Below are 21,753 nucleotides of genomic sequence, written 5' to 3'. Positions count from 1 at the left end.
AAACGATTGCAAACAAATATTATCTTGATTGAGAATTGTGGAACTCCACAGCTGGAAGGAAACTGAGGTCATTTAACCCAACCTTATCATAATAGAGATGAGAAACTGAGGTCCAGAGAGAGGAGAGGACTTCTAGTGGCAGAGCTAGGACTTGAATCTGGGACCACATACTCAATCCAGATTCTCTGATGCCTCCAACTACATCTACTTCATATTCATCTCTATAATTTCCTGGGCACCAGCTCTGTGCTAGGGCACTTAAGTCATGTGCTGGTTGACACTGGGGGGCTGAAGTGCAGACAGGGACGTCAGTGGAGATGACTTTTGCACGGAGGGGGAACATGGAACGAGGATCATGAAGTTACAGGGTAAAGAATGGATTATCAGATATTGAGGGTTACCTAGAAGATGACTGAGAAACTATTTTAGACGGCTGAGTTTAGGAGTTAACCAGAAAAGGTTTGAGGGGAGTCACCAAGTTTGTGTGTGCGGGGGAATACAGGGTAGAACTTTGAGCGGATGTGGGGATGTCGGGTCGTCAGTCACTGGTTCAGAGCTGGGGGAGTCACTGTGTTGGTGGGCTCGCGGTGGGGAAGTTCCTGGATTGGCAGAGTCAATGAGTAAGAAGTGAGGATTATCTGGTGAGGTCTTAGGGTCAGTGTGTGTGGGGTCAGAGTTGGGGGCGGGCGCAGTCACACGGTGGGGTGTGGGAGTCACGGGGCAGGAGTCGCAGGGCGGAACTGGGGGGCAGGGAGGGGGGCCGGGACCCGAGGTGCGGGAGGGCCAGGCCGCCGACCAGCCGTCCGGCCCCCGAGCTACAGGGCCAGAGGGTGGGCACACCAGGCTCGGGACCTTCCCGGGACCCTGCGCCAGCCCGGCCTCCCACCTGGGCACGGTGGACCCACTCTTCCCGCAGCCACCAACCTGACAGCCCCCGAGGGCGACTCCGCCGACAGACCGCCAAGCACCGGGCCCCGCCACCAGCGCCGGCCCCGCAACCCGCCTGCGCCATAGCCCGCCCGCCCGCGAGCCGCTTGCCTCGCGCGATATCCAGGTTCCAGGGCCGCCGCACTTCTCCTCTCCTCTCGGCGGGCCTCCACCGGGCCCCGGAACCCGTATAGAAAGTACAGGGCAGGCTCCACCCCGCACCCCGAGGCGCGGCGGCCGCCGTCTCACGTATCCCGGTTCCCGGGCCGCCGGAGCCCGGGCGGCCGGGGTCTCGAACGGTGCCCCTCCGAACCCCGCCCCGCCCCCCGACCCGGGTGACGCACCGCCCGCCGGCCTGGGAGCCCGGGGAGGGCGTGATGACGTCACGACGCCCCGGTCAGGGCCTGGGCGCGGCTCGCGAGCCGGGTCGTCTCTATAGCAATGAGGAGCCGCCACCTGTTCCTGAAGAGGGGATTCGGTCACCTGAGGCCTGAGGCGGGCGCGGGGAGGAGTCCGAGGCCCCGCGGGCTCTGCGCCGTCTCGTCGGCCGCCTGCGGGCGAGAAGGTGCGCTCCTGGTGCCGGGGAGGGCCGGAGGGGCAGATTGCGAGGGAAGCCGTGCCTCCCCTCAGGGCTCAGAGCCGCCAGGCGGCCTCCTGCGCCTTTAGGGTCCTGAGGCGCTTTGCTGTGCGCAGTCCGCACGCACTGCCTGCGATCTTCGACCCACCCCCTGAAGGAAGCAACTGCAGGTATTACGAGCACCTTATTGAAAAGGACGACGTCGAGGAGCCGTGAGGGACTCGCCTGTTTACGAGTGCGCCCTGACGGTCCTCTCGGGTTCTCTCACTCTCATTCCCCCGTCAGTCCCACCCCCAGCCTCCAAACCGGCTACTACTGACCCTCGTAGGTTCGTTTCGGGGTGAACAAAGCCAGGTCCTTTTACGGTTTCCCCCTCTCACCAGGAGGGACTGTGATTGGAGGATTTTCAGACAAAGTAAAAGAGAGTGAGCTTTTGGTAAAAATAAATAAAAGAGAAGTTAGATGAGGAACTGGTAAAGGTTGCCTCTTAGAAGAGGAATTGGGTGACTGGAGGAATGAGGTGAGAAGCTTTACCCTCTCTGTCCTTTTAGACTTTAACTCCTTTCTTTCGTCTCCTCTCTCCCCTCCCCCCAAAAATAATTTAACTTAAAAAAATTTTTTTGAAGGGAGTATTCCAATAAACTAGAAACGTTTACAAAGTACTGTGTTTGGGGTCTGTGGTAGCTAAAGATGCCATAGGAGGCATGGGTGACTGCTTTCCTCCCTTGTCTATACAAAGCTTAACCACAAAGCCTCCCTTGCAGTTTTAGACATTCTCTGTTCCGTATCTTCCTAGTTTGGGCACCGCAGTTCCAGAGGTGGATCTGGGGCTATAGTTCCCATCAAGTTCTCAGCTTAGGGGGCAGTGAGTGAAATTGATGGCCTATTCTTGTGGTTAATAATTAATCCTTTCTATGTGCTGTGTGCTAAGTTGCTTCACTCGTATTCGACTCTCTGCGACCCTATGGGGGACAGAGGAGCCAGGCTCCTCTGTCCATGGGATTCTCCAGGCAAGAGTACTGGATTTGGTGGCTGTGGCCTCCTCCAGGGGATTTTCCCTTCCGGGGATCGAACACCCATCTCTTATCTCCTGCACTGGCATGCAGATTCTTTACCACCAGCACCACCTGGGAAGCCCCAATCCTTTCTATACCTCCTGGTACAGAAATAAGCAGCCTGACCTTTAAGGTGCCCCCTCCCTGTTCCTTTTTGGTGGAAGTTTAACAAGTTACTTTATTAATACCTAGATAGAGAATATAGTAGCTTGTCCTGTAGCATAAACTTCTGGATAGACATAGAGCAGAGACTAATACTCCGGTGTCCTAATTTGTACCCCCACCACCTTTTTCCATAATAAAAAATACATCTATCCTTTCTCATATTCCTTGCAGATCCTAATCTGTTTGGTAATCACCTCTCCTCTTACACAACAAAAACTGTGGGAAACCAGTGCCTGAATTTGAAGTATTAGTATTCTGATGATGGGTAATTTCAGGAACTCAGGAGAACTGGGGAGGGATATAATTTGGAATGCAGTATCGAAGATCATTTCTAGCAGCTTCTGTTCGACCTTTGAACCCCATCTCCACAATATACCCTATAGGCTGGTGGTCTTCAGACATTTTTTAAAATGGACTCTAAAAGAATTTTAAACAACTATGTATCTCCTTGTTCATTCCTAAGTTGACACCTAAATTTTCCATCATATAAATACTTGTAGAGGATATAATTTCTGACTTACTGCAAATTTTGATGTTTTAAACTAAAACCATTATATCATTCTTAAATGTATCTAGTGGACTCCAAATACCCTAAATATTTGATGCTCACCAGCATCCATTTAATAATATATGAACAAGTTCTTCTTTAACAGAAATTTTAGATGGTTCCCTTTATTTACAATTTATTTAAACTTTATATGGTTCCTTTTCTTGTTGAACTCCTAATTCACTTCTCCTAGAAATTTATCCTGATTAGTATATTTGTATGCTTTAAAGTCTTTTATTGATCACTGTTACCTTCTTTGCAACAAAATTGAGTGTATATTTAAGTTTGTTGCTTATGACATAGGCTTTGTTGTAAAGTCTCTTGTGAATCAAATTGTTAGTACACAATTTTTTAAGAAACATAAATGTATTACACATTTTTATAACTTGTGAAACTGAAAAAAGTACAATTTTTATTAAAAATGTGTCTCTTAATGAGAAATATGGTGTTTCTCCTCAATTAGTTCAGGAGTTCCTGGAATAATATTACCTAATGGTGGAGGGAGATAAAGTGCAATAACAGTTCTCTGTGTGTGCTCAGTCATGTCCAACTCTTTGAGAACCAATGGACTATAGCCTGCTAGGCTCCTCTGCCCATGGAATTTTCCAGGCAAGAATACTGTAGTAGATTGCCATTTTCTACTCCAGGGAATCATCCTGACCCAGGGATTGAACTCATATCTCTTGGGTCCCCTGCATTGGCAAGTGGATTCCTTAGTGCTGTGCCACCAGGGAAGCCCAACAATTCTCTACCTGTTTTTTATTTTTATAGACATAAATGTTGAGGAATGTTCACATTGGGAAAGGAAGAGACTGTTAAAATGATATCCCTAAAGCCTTTGAAGGAAATGGCAACCCACTCCAGTGTTCTTGCCTGGAGAATCCCAGGGACGGGGGAGCCTGGTGGGCTTCCGTCTATGGGGTCACACAGAGTCGGACATGACTGAAGTGACTTAGCAGCAGCAAAGCCTTTGAACTACTTCTAAATTACATGCCAACAATCACAATTCCTCAGAAGTGTCACATTACCAAATAGACTCCTCCTTTAATTTTATTAGATTTTTTATTTAATTAAAAGAATTGGAAACCACAGATCTTGCAAAAGGATTTGTTAGTCATTTGAGTATTGATTTCAGTCTTATCAAAATAATTATGTCATCTTTTCACTCAGGCAGCTAGTTAATCAGATACTGATTTTCATATTTCTTTGTCAATACAATTTTTTGGATAAAATTCTTTTTTTTTAAAGGTGTTTAAGTCTCAATTTTATTAAGATCCTCTATAAATACATTTATTCACTGCTGAAAATTGAAACAGCACATCAAAAATTTTTATTACATTTCAACATGCTAACAATGCTCTGGCCAAGCCAACCAATATTTTCTTTACATTCCTTCCACAAGTTAATTTGTTTCAAATTCTTGATACTGAGTTTCATCTTACAGCGAACTTCAGGCTTATGAAACAGACATTACCTGAGATTTACTCAGTTCAGTTCAGTCGCTCAGTCCTGTCCGACTCTTTGTGACCCCATGAACCGCAGCACTCCAGTCCTCCCTGTCCATCACCAACTCCTGGAGTCCACCCAAACCCATGTCCTTTGAGTCGGTGATGACATCCAATCATCTTATCCTCTGTCATCCCCTTCTCCTCCTGCCCTCAATCTTTCCCAGCATCAGGGTCTTTTCAAAAGAGTCAGCTCTTCACATCAGGTGGCCAAAGTATTGGAGTTTCAGCTTCAGCATCAGTCCTTCCAATGAACACCCAGGACTGATCTCCTTTAGGATGGACTGGTTGGATCTCCTTGCCACCCAAGGGACTCTCAAGAGTCTTCTCCAACACCACAGTTCAAAAGCATCAATTCTTCGGTGCTCAGCTTTCTTTATAGTCCAACTCTCACATCCATACATGACCACTGGAAAAACCATAGCCTTGACTAGACGGACCTTTGTTGGCAAAGTAATGTCTCTGCTTTTAATACGCTGTCTAGGTTGGTCATAACTTTCCTTCCAAGGAGTAAGCATCTTTTAATTTCATGGCTACAGTCACCATCTACTGTGATTTTGAAGCCCAGAAAAATAAAGTCAGCCACTGTTTCCACTGTTTCCCATCTATTTGCCATGAAGTGATGGGACCAGATGCCATGATCTTAGTTTTCTGAATGTTTAGCTTTAAGCCAACTTTTTCACTCTCCTCTTTCACTTTCATCAAGAGGCTCTTTAGTTCTTTGTTTTCTGCCATAAGGGTGGTATCATCTGCTTATCTGAGGTTATTGATATTTCTCCCAGCAATCTTGATTCCAGCTCGTGCTTCCTCCATTCCAGTGTTTCTCATGATGTACTCTGCATATAAGTTAAATAAGCAGGGTGACGATATACAGCCTTGACGTACTCCTTTTCCTATTTGAAACCAGTCTGTTGTTCCATGTCCAGTTCTAACTGTTGCTTCCTGACCTGCATACAGATTTCTCAGGAGGCAGGTCAGGTGGTCTGGTATTCCCATCTCTTTCAGAATTTTCCACAGTTTATTGTGATCCACACAGTCAAAGGCTTTGGCATAGTAAATAAAGCAGAAATAGATGTTTTTCTGGAACTCTTGTGCTTTTTCGATGATCCAGCAGATGTTGGCAATTTGATCTCTGGTTCCTCTTTCTAAAACTAGCTTGAACGTCTGAAAGTTCACAGTTCACATATTGTTGAAGCCTGACTTGGAGAATTTTGAGCATTATTTTGCTAGCGTGTGAGATGAGTACAATTGTGTGGTAGCTTGAGCATTCTTTGGCATTGCCCTTCTTAGGGATTGGAATGAAAACTGACCTTTTCCAGAAGAACTATAGAGCTGAGAAAGAGAAATAAAAATCCAGGCTGACACGCTGTGGTGAGAGAAGAATTCACCAGTAAATTCTTTTATCATTACATGCTTTCAGTATCGTTTTATTAAAATATTGAAGTGCAGATTCACATCCATATGGAAAATACCTAGCATTTGTAGAATCAGCAAAGCCAGTCTTCATTTCAAATCAATCTTACTTTCTGTTAGGAAAAGATCTGACTTTATTCTTCAATTTAAATAAATAATTAATACTTATTTTAAAAAATATAAAATCACCAGGAAATAAATTATTAACTGTAGTTTATAAAATAGGTTATTAAAAGTCAGTCATGATTAAAATTATATAGACCTAATATTAATATAAAAACTGTAAAACCAAAATGGTACTTGTTCTCATTGTATAATTTGTAATAATGCCATAAAATGTATAACTAAATCTATTAGTTAACTTATTAAATGAAAAGTAGGATAGAAGGTGTGTTAGTTCCTTGGCAAATATAGATGTGTTGAACTCTCATGTTTGGCTTTTGGGAACAATTAAAGAATCATGTAACAGAAGAAAGAAAGAACTCTAATAATTTTGTTACACTTCAAGATCAATCTTATGTATTTAATTAAAAAAAGGGTTTTGGTAGGAAATAATGGTTTGAACAGCTAACAGTTTCAATTTTTGTTAGCAGGTGGTAGAAAATAGGAAACATTTTCTAAGATGAAATAAGAGTACTGATTGTAATGGGAATATTTTGTTATGAAGGGAAAAAACAACTCCTTCCTTCTACTCCCTAGGTTTTTACACTCTGGGCCATGCGTCAAGATTGAGTGTAGGTGAGGGAAACACCTTTCTTTTGTAAAGTAAGACAAGGATTATGGTGAAAGAGGAGGTGGAATGGATATAACATGAATATATTTATATATGCTGGCTGGATCTCAAACAGATTAGTTTTAGGGAAGATCTCTTACAGAAGTTGAGAAACTGGAGTGTTTTTGCTTAAAACTCTCGTCAGATTGATTTCCTTCCCCAGGTATCCCTTGGAAAGTCTTCATATACTTTAGGAAGATTTCCTTGGAAAGTCTTCATGTGCCTCACTTTAAAGATTGCTTGATATAGACAGACCCATACCTCACTGGTCCTGAATATACATTATTCTAGGCCATAATTGCAAGTGTCCTAGAGAGGAGGAGTAGGCTTGGTGTGTTTGGAATAGTAGAGGGTTAGGAAAGAACTCAGAGGAGATGAACCCAAGTTGGTGTAGCCATTCACTATGATCCTGGATATAGTCCTCAGCTTTGCAATTTTAAAAATGTGATTTTTGTCAGTCACACAAAGGTATGAATCAAACTTACAGGAAGTTAACGTGTGAAATAGAATGCCATTGAATTAATTTGTACTCATAATCACCAAGTAGACTGGATTCTTTCTCCTGGTGGCAGATCCATGTGGAAAGGTCCGTTGTAATCAGTCTTACATGAGGAATGCAGATCTTGAGCATGGCTGTTATTATCCAGCTATGATAGCCTAATACTCGATAATAGGCAGATAATAGGACCTCAGTAACTGTGCAAGAGAATGCATCCATGTACTTTATTGATGTGTTTTTTTTAGATGCATAGTTTTTGATTGGGTTGATTTTTCCTTGTTCCTCTTAAATGGCTATATCACAGAACTGTTAAATCCAATAAAATTTCATGTCATGGAATTATATAATTGCAACAATCATCTCTGAGCCTAGAAATTGAGACTGTTCATTTTTAAGAGATTAGAGATTACTTTCCCATGACCTATGTACTAATGTTGGGAGTGGCCAAATGATCTGTATTTCCGAATATTGTTTGTGACCAAGAGTGTACTGCATAAAAAGAAAACCCTGGTGACTCTGTGTTGGTGCTTTGCTAGAGATGGGACATCTAAACTAGGAAGGTGAACCATGGTTAGATTTTTGTTGTTTTTAATGTGGTCAATGTTTAAAGTCTTTATTGAATTTGTTACAATATTGCTTTTGTTTTACATTTTGGGTTTTTGGCCCTTAGCTCCCTAACCAGGGATGGAACCTGCATTGCCTGCACTGAAAAGTGAAGCCATAACCACTGGATAGCTAGGGAAGTCTTATGGTTAGATTTTGGGTCCTGTACTATGATGAGCGATGATACTCCAAATTTCTTGCACTCAGGATAATTCTCAGTACTGCTTTTTAAAACAGACAAGCCTTTTCAGATTCTAAAATCATTATGAATAAGAAGGATAAATGAAAAATTGGGGTAAGTCCTGTCTGAAAGCCAGAAGACACATTTTTTCCTCAAAGTTTTTTTCAGCTCTAGGGTAAACTATTGAGACAGGAAAAGATGCCTGGCTGAGAAGTTTCATTTAGTATTTTAATAATAATTATAAAAAGGACAATACAAAATCCAAACATTTCTTTTTACAAGTTCAGATACATTTTTTTCCCCAAGTGCAAAATACTCTATGAACTGCATCATTTATTGTTGTGTAGGAGATGCTTACTATATTGGCAGCAGTGGAAGGTAGATATAAATACAAATATTTTGAGATTTCTTCTGCATTAAAAAACAAAGTCTCCCACATGGTAATGATTATTTTCTGTAACTGAAGTTCAGCTCACACAGAAGAATGTTTTCGGTTTGTCTAAATGGTTATAATCTGTGTTGTCTAGATAAGCTGATAACAGAACTGGGGGTTATAGTCCCTGTTATCATATATTTTTGTAGAGGGTTCCTAGTCCAAATAATGGCCCAAGGACAGAGTATGCTACCTCTGAGACAAGTCAAATTTAAGGATATCCTTGTGTTGTTTGCTTCCACTTTTCTCTTACAATGCTTAAGAAAGAAGCCAAGCAGGTTAACATTATTTTCTGCTTATGGTCAGTTATACTTTGTCTCCCTTTCTCTAGTTTGAGCCTGTTATATTGAGGTTAAGCAGCAAATACAGAAGTTTCAGCACTCTATGTTTTCTGACATTTTGAGATATGGCCCCCTAATCTCCAGTCACCTCAAACATGCGTATGGAGAGAACTTCTTAGATACAAACACTTTCATTAGGGCTAAAGACCAGGGCTATACTACTGAACTTTCAGCAATGAATTTGAACTTCCAGCACCTCAAACTAATCCAGTCCTGAGGGAGTCAGAACAGTCACAGCTTGATGTCAGCCTCTGCGAATTTGTAGGCCTGGGGCAGGGCAGTTCAAGTCCAGGCTCTGGTCAGTTTTCTCCTGACTTTGTTCCTCTAGGTTTCGGGAATGGGCCTGGCCCAATAATACAAAAAGATGGAGGAAGAGAAGTAAAAAGAGATTGCCATGTTGCTGAAGTCATAAGTGCCTTTCTGATATGCATCACTTGGTGCTTGGAGCCCTTGCAGGAATGGCTTCCCATTCCGAGACTCAAATCAGGACAGGTTTTGTACTAAGATAAATGAGGCCTCAGTTATGTAGGGTCAATACTGTGACCCTACAATACCTCTTGGCTTATTCATGAAGGGTTCCCATTTACACCGTCTTCCTACTTCCCTACACTGATAAAAACCTCTTTTTCTGACCTGTAAAGGCCTAGAGAGTCTCTGAATATGGACCCCTCAGTCTACTAACTCTTAGTTTAATGCCCCTGGGCCTACAGAAGCAACTTTGTCTGGATTCTTAACTCCCAACTTTGACAACCTAAATTAAAAATCAAATTTGGTGGACATTAGTAGGTCTTCATCTGGTCTCCAGGATCTGTCTTGACATTAGTTAAGAAGCTTGGTGGTCTGTACTTTCCATACTGTGGAAATCATTTGTAAGCCCCAGAAACCATGGAATAAATGGTTAGAGAAAGTGTGTTTCTGTGTATGGGGTGACAGGAAAGGAAAGAAGAGCAAGGAGCCAGGCCCTGAAGGCATGCATTGGGAAGCACTCTGGCTTTGAGAGAGATGCAAAATGTTAGGGAGAGAGGAATCAGAAAGTTATCCTAGCTTCCGGTGGAAAATGAGGATGGTCAAAGTTGGTTAAAGCAATTTTCATGGCATTTCCTGCAAAGTGTGGATCCTTCTACTAAATGACCATTTACCTGCTTGGAAGCAACCATTTTGTATCTCTATAGCAGAGCCTTCTTTGGCCCAGAGAGACAAAGGCAGCCAGATACTCCACCCCCAGGCCATGGTGTTGGCTAATGGATTTCAGTGGATCTAGCTGTGACATTGGTTACCTACTGCCTAAGGTTGGTGAATGCTACTAACTTGGGGCGGAAGTGGGGGTGGGGCAAAGGGGAGCGCATGCTGGTTCCTTTATTCATTGTTGAGCCTCTTTGAGGAACAAGTAGCTTGAGATAGTCATTAGAAGTGAGCCCTAGGAGTCAACTGTTAGCTTTTGATTGAATAGGGGTACAGCTTTGGGGGAACCTAGGAGGAGCAAATGGAAAATAATTTTACAGGCCGCACTGACTGAAGGTGGAGTATGTGAAGGATCTGGACTTGGGCATGGACTTGATTCTTCTTCCTTTTGAAAAGCAGTAGTTGAGGAAGCTAGGCTTGAAGTCAGCTCCAAGAGGAAATGGCAAACGGGTAGGCAGAATGGCCAAGGTCAGGCAGACATCTCCATGCCTGGATAACTGTCCTATTCTTGGCTCCCACAGCCTTGTCTCTGGCCTCAGGGCCCTGAGTCAGCCTATCCCCAGGGGGTTTGTCCTGGTCCTCTTCCACGTGCGCATCAGGGGAAAGCGGATGAGAGCAGGGAAAAGATGGAGGCTTTCCCTACGTGGGGTGGAGGATCACTAACCAGTTCCATCGGCCTCTACAGTCTTGAGGTCCATGCTGAATCCATGGAGGCATAGGGATGGTGGGATTGGTTTAGCAAACACAGGTCCCTCTCCTTACTGCTCCACCAAGTCCCCATAGTTACTGTCCTACACATCAGGTGTCTCTGCTGGCGGAGCAGAGACAGATCAGATGCTGCAGCACTCAAGGCTCATGAGATTCAAAACCTTTTTTCTTCCACTCCAAACATACACTCTTCTCTCTTGGGCAGCTATAAATAGGGTTGTTCTAATAGAGGAGAAACAAAAACAAAAAACAAGACCAGAAAACAAAAACCCCTCCCTCTAGTCAACATAGAAAGACTCAAAATGATTGCACTTATTAGATGTGGACAAGGTGGGCAGAAGGCTCGCCAAGTGCACACATTCCTCTTGCTGCCCATGGCCTGGGGCCAGAGGTAGGTGGCTCTGGGCTGGCTACAGAGCGGGGTCCTCTTTGGTGGAGCCCACAGGCCATCCAGGACTGCAGGGGAAAGACAACTCTGGGGGCAAGGCCCAGACTGGCTTTTGGTCAGCAGTCATGTTTCTTTAAGGGCAACACTTAGCATGGGGAGTGGGGCTCCCCCAGGGAGCACTCAGGTGGGAGTAAGGGAATGGCTGGGCCAGGGAAAACAAGTAAGAAAAGTGATTAGTGTTTGAAGCTGACTTCCAGTTCTGTAGTCTAGTCCTTTAAAGGACACATTTTCTTTTTGTTTTCTTTTTTGGGCTTGATGCTTGAAAACTTGGTTTCTGTCCTGCAGAGAGAGTCTTTGTCTTAGGGAGCAACAGCCGCATATTCAACATGGTAATTCCTGCTGCTCTTCTTCATTCAGTTGGTGTCCACTAGCCAGTGGTGTGGGCCTTTTGGAAGCCCTCATGGACTGGACCCCAGGCAGACTTGGGCCACGAAGGAGAGGAGCTGCACATAGACAGGAAAGTTGGCTGTGTGGGCAGTCCAGGGCTCAAACCAGGGGTCCCAGAGGATGAGTGCTGGTATTAAGCCTGTAAGTCAAAGGCTTCTTTGGCAGAACCCTGGGCTGTTAGAATATCCCTGGGGGGGCACAGTCAGGGGACATTTTGGCTCCTGACTAGCAAGGCACAGCCTCAAACAGCAGAAGCCCCTCCTCCCCCTCCCCCAGTAGACCCACCTCCTCCGCCCTTCCAAGCTGACAGGGCCGAGGATGTGGGCTGGTGAAATGGGCAGTGTGGCTAGGGAGGGGAGCCCAGTACCATCCCTCCCCCGCTCGGGAGAATGGAGCCAGCACTGAATGGCTTTTCCAGGAGCGCAGGAAGTGAGAAAGGAAAGAGAAGGAGCGAGGCCCAAGGAGACAGGAAAGGAAGCCGGAGGAACAGAAAGGGAGAGCGCGTCGTCCATGTGGAGATGTCCTTTCCTCTCCAGAAAGAGAGACCAGAAGGGGTCCCTCATCTGAGGGTGGGGCTGCTGGCTCTGAAGGCTAAAGAGTCTGGGGGCTTCAAAACCTGGGTCTTGGGCCTAGGGGCACTATTTGTAGGGCCTCAGGAAGCTGGAAACTTTGGAGCGGAGCAGCTTGATGAAGGATTTTGGCAGCATCTCCTTGTGCTTCTCTGTGTACTTAAAGTAGTTCTGGGGGTGGGCCAGCACCTCAAAGAAGGCCTTAATGAGCTTCTTGTCCTGCAGAGGATGGCAAGTGGCAATATCAGCATCAATGTCAGTGGTGGGAAAGAGTACCACCCAGTAGCAGCCCCTCTTGATGCCTAATAGGCATATCCAGAAGTAAACTAGGATCCCATCCCACCATCTGTTGCTCCTTAAAATTCTACGACTCAAGTCAGTGGCAGCTCCATCCTTCCGTTGCTTAGTCTCAGTCTTTAGAGCCATCCTTGACTCCTCTCTCTTACTCACAACAACAGCAAAACCTGTTGAGTCTACCTTTAAGATATATCTGGGGTCCGACCACTTCTCACTATTTCCACAGCTACCACCCTGTCCAAGACCATCATTTCATTTGGGAATGGCCTCCTAACTGGTCGCCATACTTCCACCTACCTTTGTTCTTCTACAGACTGTTCTTCCTCCCTATCCCCAGCAGCAGCAGAATGACTTTTGTTTTTTAATTAGATCCTGTCCTTTTTCTATTCTAAACACTTCTCTGGGTTCTTTATGACTCAGCAAAGCTGAATCCCTTGCATGCCCCATCGATGGGATGTGATCTGTGCCCTGTTGTCCTTCCCGTATCCCCCCTTGATTCTTCCTTGCTCTGCTGAGCCAGACTGGCCTCAAGGTTCTTGAACATGCTGTATGGCTGTATGCTGTATGGCTCCCATGCTCCTGAGTTTGGAATGATCCTCTCTTGATCTTCTGTGTAGCCTTTTACCTCATTTAGGTCTCTTCTCAGAGGCCTTTCCTGACCACCCTGTCTGAAAAAGCAATATGATGTGTGGAGAGCCTACTGGGTGCCAAGCACTGTGCATTAGGACTCAGCTCTTCTGGCTTTTGGGCTAGTGTTCTTCACATTGCATCAGGAGATTTTTTAAAACAGGAGGTGAAGCTTCTAGCCTTTTATCTCCACTTTAATCAAAATGGTACATTTTATGCATTGGAGTTCACAGCACATTTGAAATAAGGTTTCAGATGCTCTAAAAATTTTTGAGAAGCATTCCTGAGATATTCAGAGAAGGAAATGGCAACCCACTCCAGTACTCTTGCCTGGAGAATCCCAGGGATGGGAGAGCCTGGTGGGCTGCCGTCTATGGGGTCGCACAGAGTCGGACACGACTGAAGTGACTTAGCAGCAGCAGCAGCTGAGATATTCTTTGCAGTCAGCCAGTTCTAGGAGATTTTTGTTATTGTGTCTCATTTTGATAATAATAAAAAATTATTTTATCATAAAATAACATTTTTTGCATTGATAGTTTATGAAGGCTAATACTGTGACTAGGACTCTAGTTTTTTCAGTAAGATATTCTCAAACTGGGATCCATGAACCTGAGTATCCAGACCACCCTTCAATGTTGGAAACATTTCTTTTCCTTTAAAAGAGGTCTATACCTGGCACCCCCCTCCAGTACTCTTGCCTGGGAAATCCCATGGACGGAGGAGCCTGGTAGGCTGCAGTCCGTGGGGTCGCTGAGGGTTAGACACGACTGAGCAACTTCACTTTCACTTTTCACTTTCATGCATTGGAGAAGGAAATGGCAACCCACTCCAGTGTTCCTGCCTAATCCCAGGGATGGGGGAGCCTGGTGGGCTGCCGTCTAGGGGGTCGCACAGAATTGGACACGACTGAAGCGACTTAGCAGCAGCAGCATACTGAATTAACCCTGAGAAACACTGTACAGGAGCACTGTTTTTCTCTGGGAACTGAGGAAGGAGCTCCCTGCCAGGGAAATCCCAAAAGCGTCTTCCTAAACCTCATTTTCCATATATTTCATGGTGGAAGAGGCAGAGGACATTTCATCTCCTCATCTTCCCTTTCTCCTCCCCCAGAGTGTAAGATAGTATGGCTGACAGTGCAGTCAGAGGGGTTTGGGCTCAAATTCCAGCTTTACCACTGGGCCACGTTCTCTAATTCTCTGTGCCTCAGCTTTCTCACTGGTAAAGATGAAAGGCTTTTTATTAGGAATGATGAAAGTACCTACTCCATAGACCTGTTGTGTATTTCAAAGAGAATATTCAAGTAAGCACTTAGCATATTGCCTGCCCATTGTTACATGCTCATTAAACACTGGCTGTCATTATTGTTAATATTCACTCGCCTTTAAAATTTCCTGGTGGTTTTCAGATGCATAGAGCCGGCCGTCTCGAACAATGTCTTCTACCAGCTGTTCGTAGTCCTCTGTAAAGTCCATGAAGGGGAGGGGCTGATGAGTGAGAACTCTTCCTCCTCCCTTTGAGACCCTGGAGCCTCTCCTTCCTCACCCACCTCCCTGGTTCTCCTGCCTTTTCTCACCATCATAAGTAACATAGGGGATCTGGAAGCCACGGGCGCTGTTGGCTTCACTTGTCTTGAAGTTGATCCAGAGCTTCCTGGAGCGGGCTGTGAAGGCGATGGGGCGCTCGTAGGTCTGGCAGGTCTCATAGGTGGTAATGGAGGATGGGGAAGCTGGGAAGGTAAGCAGCAGGTCAGGAGAGAGCAGGGCAAGCTCCCCAAGTCCTCCTAGAGCGAGGACTCAGGCTGACAGAGGCCCTTCTCATATGTGTAGCTCCCCTAGCCCCCTCCATACACCCACACACATATCCTTTCTCACAGCCCTGGGCCTATTCTTTGACACCCAGGCACTCACACAGTGTGAAAAGTTTAACATTTAAATGAATGGAACTGTAAAAATACTAGAATAGGAAAGTAACACTTGGAATTCGACTCCCAAAGCTGGCTTTCTTAACTGCCCTCCATTGGACATGTAGCATTCATTGCTATTTTCCTTTGCTCCCAAGGCCTTACTCATCATTGCCCCAATTCTTCCACCACCAATTTGCTCTCTCTCTCCCCGCCCGCCCCCCCGACCAGATATGGATTGCCCTTCCCTGGCCCAGCTCTGCAGCCACCCACAGTTCTTTCTCATGACGAGGACATCCCCACACTCATCCTCAGATGGCAGGAAGATCTCGGGTACCACGATGAGAATCTTGCGCTTGGGTGGGGGGTTGATGTTCCAGATGCACTCCACACCAGCTGGGTAGTTGCCTGGGTAGTTGGGTGACTCGATATAGCCAGTGAACTCACCCAGCTCCCCACCACACTGGCGATCTGTAGCCAAGCCCAGTGGACAAAGCAAGAAAGAGAAGGGAAGTCAGTGGGTAAACAGGTTGGGGAAATGGAAGAGTTCTGAAGTGGAAGTCAGACACGTGGAGTTCATCTTCTCCTCCAAGTTCTGGGTTCCCCTTTCCTTCCTGCCCTTTTAGTGCCTCTTGCCTCACTTTACCTGTCTGTACCTCCCTCCTGACTGTCTCCTTCCCCTGCAGGGAGAGGGCGCTTCAGGGCCCAGCCCAATAACAGGCCGTGAGTGTAGGTGGGCTGGGGAGAGAGGGAGGGTGGGACTTGCCTGCCTAGCCACCCCCCAGCCCTGCTCCCTGCTGGTTCACTGCCTTGCCCACCTCCCACTTGGTCCCAGCCCACGGCTCCCGGGCCTCTCCACCCGTGTCCCACAGCCTGGCCTGCCACGTACTCTTGCACTGGGTCACACTGGTGGAGCCATCAAAGTCAGTGCTTGTGTTTCCTGGGCAGCGGGTGCAGAAGTTCTGACGGAAGTCAGGCTGATAGGAGCCCAGGGCACAGCGGATACAGCGGTGGATGCTGGTGTTGTAGTAGTGCCCAGGGGAGCACTGGACTGCAGGCAGGGGGGAGGAGCAGGAGGGGTTAAGATGGCAGGCAAGCAGGAATTCTGGGGCAGGGACACGTTCATCATAGAGAATAAACAAAAGACACCGGAGTTCCTTCTGGAGTCCCAGCCTACCCTAGGCACGCCAGAATTTAAGCCCAGGGGAAAACAAACTAGACAGAGTGGTTGGTTACAGTGTCAGTCCTGTTCTTTCAGGCACTGAGCACAGCCACACACCTATAGAGAAACTCATTTGTAGCTTTGAGGGGAATGTGGCACCACTTTTCCAAAGCAGAGGGTTAAGTGGAACTGTTACTTATTCCCCAGTTCCCAGGCTTAGGACTGGTGGAGAGTCAGGATGGGTCCTGTGAGTAGGATGGTGGGGTTGGTCATGCAGCTGGGCCTTTAGTGATGTGGGGAAGATGGTAGGCAGCATACTTAGATCTACTCTGGGGACCTGGAGAGAATTTGGGAGGTAGTTGGGGCTGGGGATCCTACCAGGGTGAGTAGCCCACTCACCTTTGGTGTCACAGTCTTGGAAGGAGATGGCTCCCTCATGCTTAGTGGTGAGGCCCCCACCGCATGGGAAGCACAGGGTCCGTCCTGCTTCAGGTTGGTAGGTGCCACGTGGGCATGGCTGGCAGGGCTTGAACCCATCTGCAGAGTGTTGGCCAGGTGAGCACTGACCTGCAATGAGCCAAGGGCCCGACTCTGATGGGGGTGGTCCTGGTTATCCCCACAGGGTCACCCAGTCTCGGGACAGAGGCACACACAGGATGTTGACGGGAGAGCGGCCTGGAGCCTGGGCCTGCCCTTGGGAAGCCCTGTGCCCCCGCCCTGCCCCACTCTGCACTGTTTGTTCCCCCGGCACCTGCACATGTGGTGACGTTGGTGGCTCCGAGAGGCCCGTGGGCATCACTCCCAGGGCAAAGGTCGCAGGAGAGCTGCCCTTCTCTCTCCTGGAAGGTGCCCGCTGGGCATGGCACACACTGCTCCGTCTGGCCGTGGTAATACGTTCCCTGCGGGCAGCTGACTGAGGGAGAGTCGGCCGCGCTAGCCACCCACCCCCACCTATTTCCCACCACCCGGGTCTGGGGCTCCCCTTCCCTCTCCCCCAGATTCAAGGAGAACCTCTTGGTGTGGGATCAGACAGAATCCTGCTGGGGAGACTCAGGGGCCAAAGCCATGTGCAGGAGGGTTGGTAGCTCCACATGATGGCCCTCTAGATCTCAGTCTGGGACCAAGGAGGGGAGGATGATGGGCAGGAGGGTCTTGGCTGCCTCACACCTTGAGAGATGTAAAGTGTCCTGCTCTGAACCAGACCCAAGCTGAGCCTTCCCTACTCCCCTGCTCCCCAGCAAGCTCCCTTACCACACTTGGCCCCAGAGCGGTGCTGCCCAGGCCTACAGGCCTCCACTGGTTCAACTCGCTCCCCAGCTACTGGGCCTGGCTTGTGGGCCAACTCATAATCAAGGCCTGCCAGGCGCAGTAGGAAGCGGTCCTGGTTGATGGACTTTCTAAGCATCTTCAGGGATCCTTTTAGCCGCCGTTCCATCCGCTGTCGGAGGCAGGACAGCCCACAGCCAGCTGGTGATGGATGGTGTTATGAGTTGGAGAAGAAAGAGAAAGAGAGTGGTTGTGAGCAGGAGGGCGAGGCAGCAAAGCGAGGAGCTAGGAGGGGCTTGGGGAGAGGGACCGGGTCCTCGACTTAGCTTTAGGCAGGCTCTGCCCTTTGACAGGCTCTGCCCTACCCTTCGCTGCCGAGACCTGCTGTTTGCCCACCTTTGCCCTCCCCTTTCCATCCTCCTCCCAACGGAGTCCCACCTGTGGTCTCTTCGGCCCTGACTTCTGCCTCCAGTTCCAGGGTGAGTCGAGTGACTTCCTTGCCTGGAGGGGTCCGGGCCCGCCGGCCCTTGCCCTTCCGAGAGGAGTCACATTTGAGGTGGATGAAGGTGACCTGGCAGTCAGAGCAGGGGGCGCCACCTAGGGAAGAGGTCTTGTCAACCTCAGGGGCACCCCCTGGAGACAGTGTTCTCACTCCTGGCTTTCATTTTTCCATCCCAAACCAGACAGATCTCACCAGATCTTTGACTGTCCTTTTAGTCTAGGATAGTAATTAGTTTGTGGGGAGTATCCTAGGACTTCCTTGGACCCTATGCCTGCAACCACGTCTTCCCCTGCTCTGTCCAGCGTTCAGGGTATCAGTGGGTTTTGGAGTTCTCACTAAGCTGAGGAGTTGAGGGGTGGGAAGGGTTTGGTGGCCAGATAGCCCACTGGAGTGGGGTCCCCAGTCCAGACCTGGCCCTGTGATTCTGCTGGTCTCTTCCGTTTTGCCTTTGTTTCGCAGGTGCAAATGGCATTTGGCATCTTTGATCTTGAAGGAAGCCCGCTGTTTAACCGTCAGCACTGTAGCCTCTAGAGGGATGGCAGAAGCTCAGCACAGCCTGGGGGCCCCGTGAGGGTGGGGCGGCTATAGAGGGTATTGGGAAGCTGGGGCCGGGGTCTTGGCTGGAGGAGAGTGGTTACAAAAGCCAAGAGCATCAGATATCAAGGGCAGAGGGAGCAAGGCAGCAGGGCTGGACAAATACAGAGTAAAGAAGGGGATCCAGGAAAAAATAAGGCCAGGAGGATTAATAAGGAAGGGAAATTGGGGTTAATAAGCCAGAGAGTAGCATGAGACAGGGGGTCTGGGCTGGTGCTCACCATGGCAGTGGTTGGAGTTTGTGCTGTTCCCGGCATGGCTAGCTCGGGCTGGAGCAGCCCTGGGGCTGGGGATGCCACAGCTCACGGTGAAGCCATTCTCAGACTCTGAGAGAAGGGGGCTGTCACAGCTCTGACCTGCCCCCTTCCCCTCACTGGTTTAAGGAACCCAAGGGGAACAGAGGAGCTGCCTAAACAGCCAGCCTTCCTCCCTGCCAGCCCTCCAGCAACCTCCTCTATGTACCTGGCAAAAACCGGGCCCGGGATGGGCAGGTCAGGGCACAGGTGTCCTTCTTCCCAGACCGGTTGCAGCTGAGCATGGCTTTTGAGGCACCAGGACTACTCTGACACTTCACTGGCTCTAGGAACGGGAGAGAAACCTGAGGAAGAGAGGCTCTTCCTCTCCTACCCGCTCTGGTCTGTCAGTCAGGTGTGTACTTGGAGGAAGAGAATGAGCTACGTGCAGAATTGCAGTTGTACATGGAAATGGACCAAGGAGTTATTTACCGGGAACTCCATGTCTCAAACGGCTACATTCTCCATCCCCTACTCCTTCATACCCTAACTCCAGGATTTCCAGGACCCCAGCGACCCCCTAACCTGAAACTGCAGTGCAAGCTTCTGCCAGCAGAGGGCGCCGCCCACCTGTACAGTCTTTCCCGTTCCAGTGCAGCCGGCCCTGGCCTGCTGGGCAGGTACACTGGTAGCTGCCAGGAGTGTTGACGCAGCCAAAGCGGCAGCCTCCCCGGTTGATGCTGCACTCATCCACATCTGGGGAAGGAGGCAGGAGACACAAACAATGGGGGGAGCAGGAGCCAGGACGTGGGCAGTGAATGGGGGACCTTTGGTTAGAGTTCCAGGTACCCTAAGATGATTCCCAGTCTGAGAAGAGGTCAAACCTAGGACCTCCTTCCCTGGTCTCTGTTCTCAGTCCAAAGAAGGATTGAGAAGGGACCAAGCTAACAAAGTTTTTAAAGCTTTCCATGCCTACCTAGCAGAGGAGTTGTAAGCTTGGGGCTAAGGATGGGAGTCAAGGGGCAGTGATGGGGATGGGAGATAGAAATTTTGGAAACAGGATGCTGTTCCCTGATACCCCAATGTCTCCACTGTCTTCATTTCTCCCATTTCCTTATGATGGATGTAGACATGCCACATGCACCTGGGGACCGCCCACAGACACAAGCCACCTCAGGGGCGTGTTCAGCTGAAAGGCGAGGAGGTGAGGGGCTGAGGGTCAAAGGTGCCGGCTTACCCCCACAGTGGGTGACGCCATACAGGAGGTAGCCATGACGGCAGAGGCACTGGAAGCTCCCTGGAGTGTTCACACAGATGTGGTCACAGGTCCGATCAAAGGAACACTCGTCTATATCTGGAAGAGCAAGGTTTCAAGCCACTGCATCTGTCTTGGGGCCACTTGACCCTGTGACTCCTTACTCAGGTGAAGGGCCCCAGGGCAGGGCCTTGGCTCTCTCCCTCAAACTGAAGAGGTCCTACCTCTGGCCCAGCCCTAAGATCAGTGACTCAGCAATGCCTACCCACCCGCCTAAGCCCCTCCACTTGGAGTCTTTGAAGTCAGGAACTTTGAGATCTGTGCCTGTGGATTAGGGCCGCCATGTGGGGTTAGGCTGGTCAGATCCTGCCAAGGATGTAAACTGGGGTGAAATCCACCCCTCCCTCCTTGTCAAGCCATGCACCCCAGAAGGGCTGGTTTGCCAAGAGGAAGAAGCATGTTTGCTCGGTCACAGCATGACACTGCCTATGGAGACTCCCCACAGTGTCCTTTGCGCTTCTCAGACTCTGGCCCTCTGGCCTCTTTGAAGCTCTCCTACCCTAGAAACTCTCCAGAAGCTTTTCCCTTGGCCCAGGTCTGCTCACCCTGGCAGTTCCTCTCGTTGATGAGAAGCTTATAGCCCTTCTTGCAGCTGCATTCGAAGCTGCCCACTGTGTTGCGGCAAATGTGGTCACAGCCCCCGTTGTTCAAGCGGCACTCATCTATGTCTTGAGAAGCAGGACAAAATAGAACGAAAGGTAATACTGAAGGCTAGGGACAAATAAGGAGACAAGACCCTCCCTCCTTCACAGAGACAGGGAACATCAAGGAGAGCCCTGGATCTGCCTCTGCTGACTTTTTTCTCTCTCCCATCTCTGTTTCTTCCCTCTTCAGGATATCTGTGGCCCTTAGGCACACCTTGTTTCTTGGATCTGAGTCCTCTTAGAACGGCAGAGATGGGAACCAGTGTCAGACCCTCAGGGATTGGCCTAGAAGTAGGTGGGCATCTGACCTACGGGGCTAGTCTCTGCCCCTCATTCTGCCACTGATGGCCCCTCTCCAAAAAAGCTGGTGGACAGGGTTTATCCCTTCACTCTCCCCCACCCCTGCCTGTTGTAAAAGCCTTCGGGGGTGGGGGCGGCAAAGAGGTGGAGACCCAAAGGGGCAGCGCGTCAGAGAGGAGGAACGGGAAGAGAGGCCAGGCAGGAGGACCTCCAGGAAAGCCAGTAAGGCTAGGGAGCTGCTGGGGGAGGGCGGAGGCCGGGCAGGGGCCTGGACTGGGGAGGTCTGGAGAGACTCAGGCCCGAGGCAGCTTTCAGCACTGGGAAGGGAAGGGAAGGAGGGGGTGCGTGAGTGGCTTCCTTCCTGAGGTCAAGTTCCCCAAGCTGGTGGCAGACAGGACCCAGGCTACTCACCCTGACTTGGGGGAGGGGGCCGAGAGGGCAGTCTTCCACTTTACTCTCAGCATACCTGTCAGCAGTCCTTCCTAGCAGCAAACTTCTCAACTCTGGCTGTCTGACCTGCTGCCCCAGCCACATACGCCCCCGCCCCAGCCCGGCCCCAACCTCCTCCCTGGTCTGTTTGCCAGCTGCTGGGCCGAGAGGC

General features: G+C 48.7%; 2 protein-coding genes and 1 long non-coding RNA gene across 12 annotated transcripts in view; 1 reads left to right on the top strand and 2 right to left on the bottom strand.

Annotated features, from left to right (window-relative positions):
• ZNF76 (zinc finger protein 76) overlaps positions 1–1,177 on the bottom strand; it is a 28,228-nt gene extending 27,051 nt beyond the window's left edge. For 8 of the 9 annotated variants that reach the window (XM_055406106.2, XM_055406110.2, XM_055406111.2 and 5 more), the window contains exon 1: positions 1,039–1,177. The gene's annotated coding sequence lies outside the window, so the exon portion shown is untranslated. Of the gene's footprint in view, positions 1–924 lie in introns of all 9 variants that reach the window. The other variant, XM_055406107.2, reaches the window with a different exon arrangement.
• A 137-nt stretch (positions 1,178–1,314) lies between these two features.
• The window catches only part of LOC129543164 (uncharacterized), a 54,523-nt gene continuing 34,084 nt past the window's right edge, over positions 1,315–21,753 (top strand). For both annotated transcript variants that reach the window (XR_008683256.2, XR_016036086.1), the window contains exon 1: positions 1,315–1,492. This is a non-coding gene — a long non-coding RNA (uncharacterized LOC129543164). The remainder of the gene's footprint in view (positions 1,493–21,753) is intronic.
• SCUBE3 (signal peptide, CUB domain and EGF like domain containing 3) overlaps positions 11,995–21,753 on the bottom strand; it is a 33,000-nt gene continuing 23,241 nt past the window's right edge. Inside the window, exons 9-23 of the mRNA XM_055406102.2 lie at positions 20,754–20,876; positions 20,131–20,247; positions 19,524–19,649; positions 19,123–19,239; positions 18,882–18,986; positions 18,477–18,593; positions 18,003–18,161; positions 17,550–17,765; positions 17,050–17,211; positions 16,698–16,865; positions 16,026–16,187; positions 15,410–15,607; positions 14,810–14,962; positions 14,616–14,695; positions 11,995–12,531 (exon numbers count right to left, since the gene is read on the bottom strand). Coding sequence (XP_055262077.1) covers positions 12,382–12,531; positions 14,616–14,695; positions 14,810–14,962; positions 15,410–15,607; positions 16,026–16,187; positions 16,698–16,865; positions 17,050–17,211; positions 17,550–17,765; positions 18,003–18,161; positions 18,477–18,593; positions 18,882–18,986; positions 19,123–19,239; positions 19,524–19,649; positions 20,131–20,247; positions 20,754–20,876 — 2,153 coding nt within the window. The 3' untranslated portion in view covers positions 11,995–12,381. The remainder of the gene's footprint in view (positions 12,532–14,615; positions 14,696–14,809; positions 14,963–15,409; positions 15,608–16,025; positions 16,188–16,697; positions 16,866–17,049; positions 17,212–17,549; positions 17,766–18,002; positions 18,162–18,476; positions 18,594–18,881; positions 18,987–19,122; positions 19,240–19,523; positions 19,650–20,130; positions 20,248–20,753; positions 20,877–21,753) is intronic.

Source organism: Moschus berezovskii, chromosome 23, assembly GCF_049115385.1.
Source record: "Moschus berezovskii isolate FMDL1 chromosome 23, NW_MosBer_1.0, whole genome shotgun sequence".
Lineage (NCBI taxonomy): Eukaryota > Metazoa > Chordata > Mammalia > Artiodactyla > Moschidae > Moschus > Moschus berezovskii.
The sequence above is the reverse complement of the archived record's forward strand: the minus strand, read 5'-3'. Positions and strand labels throughout refer to the sequence as shown.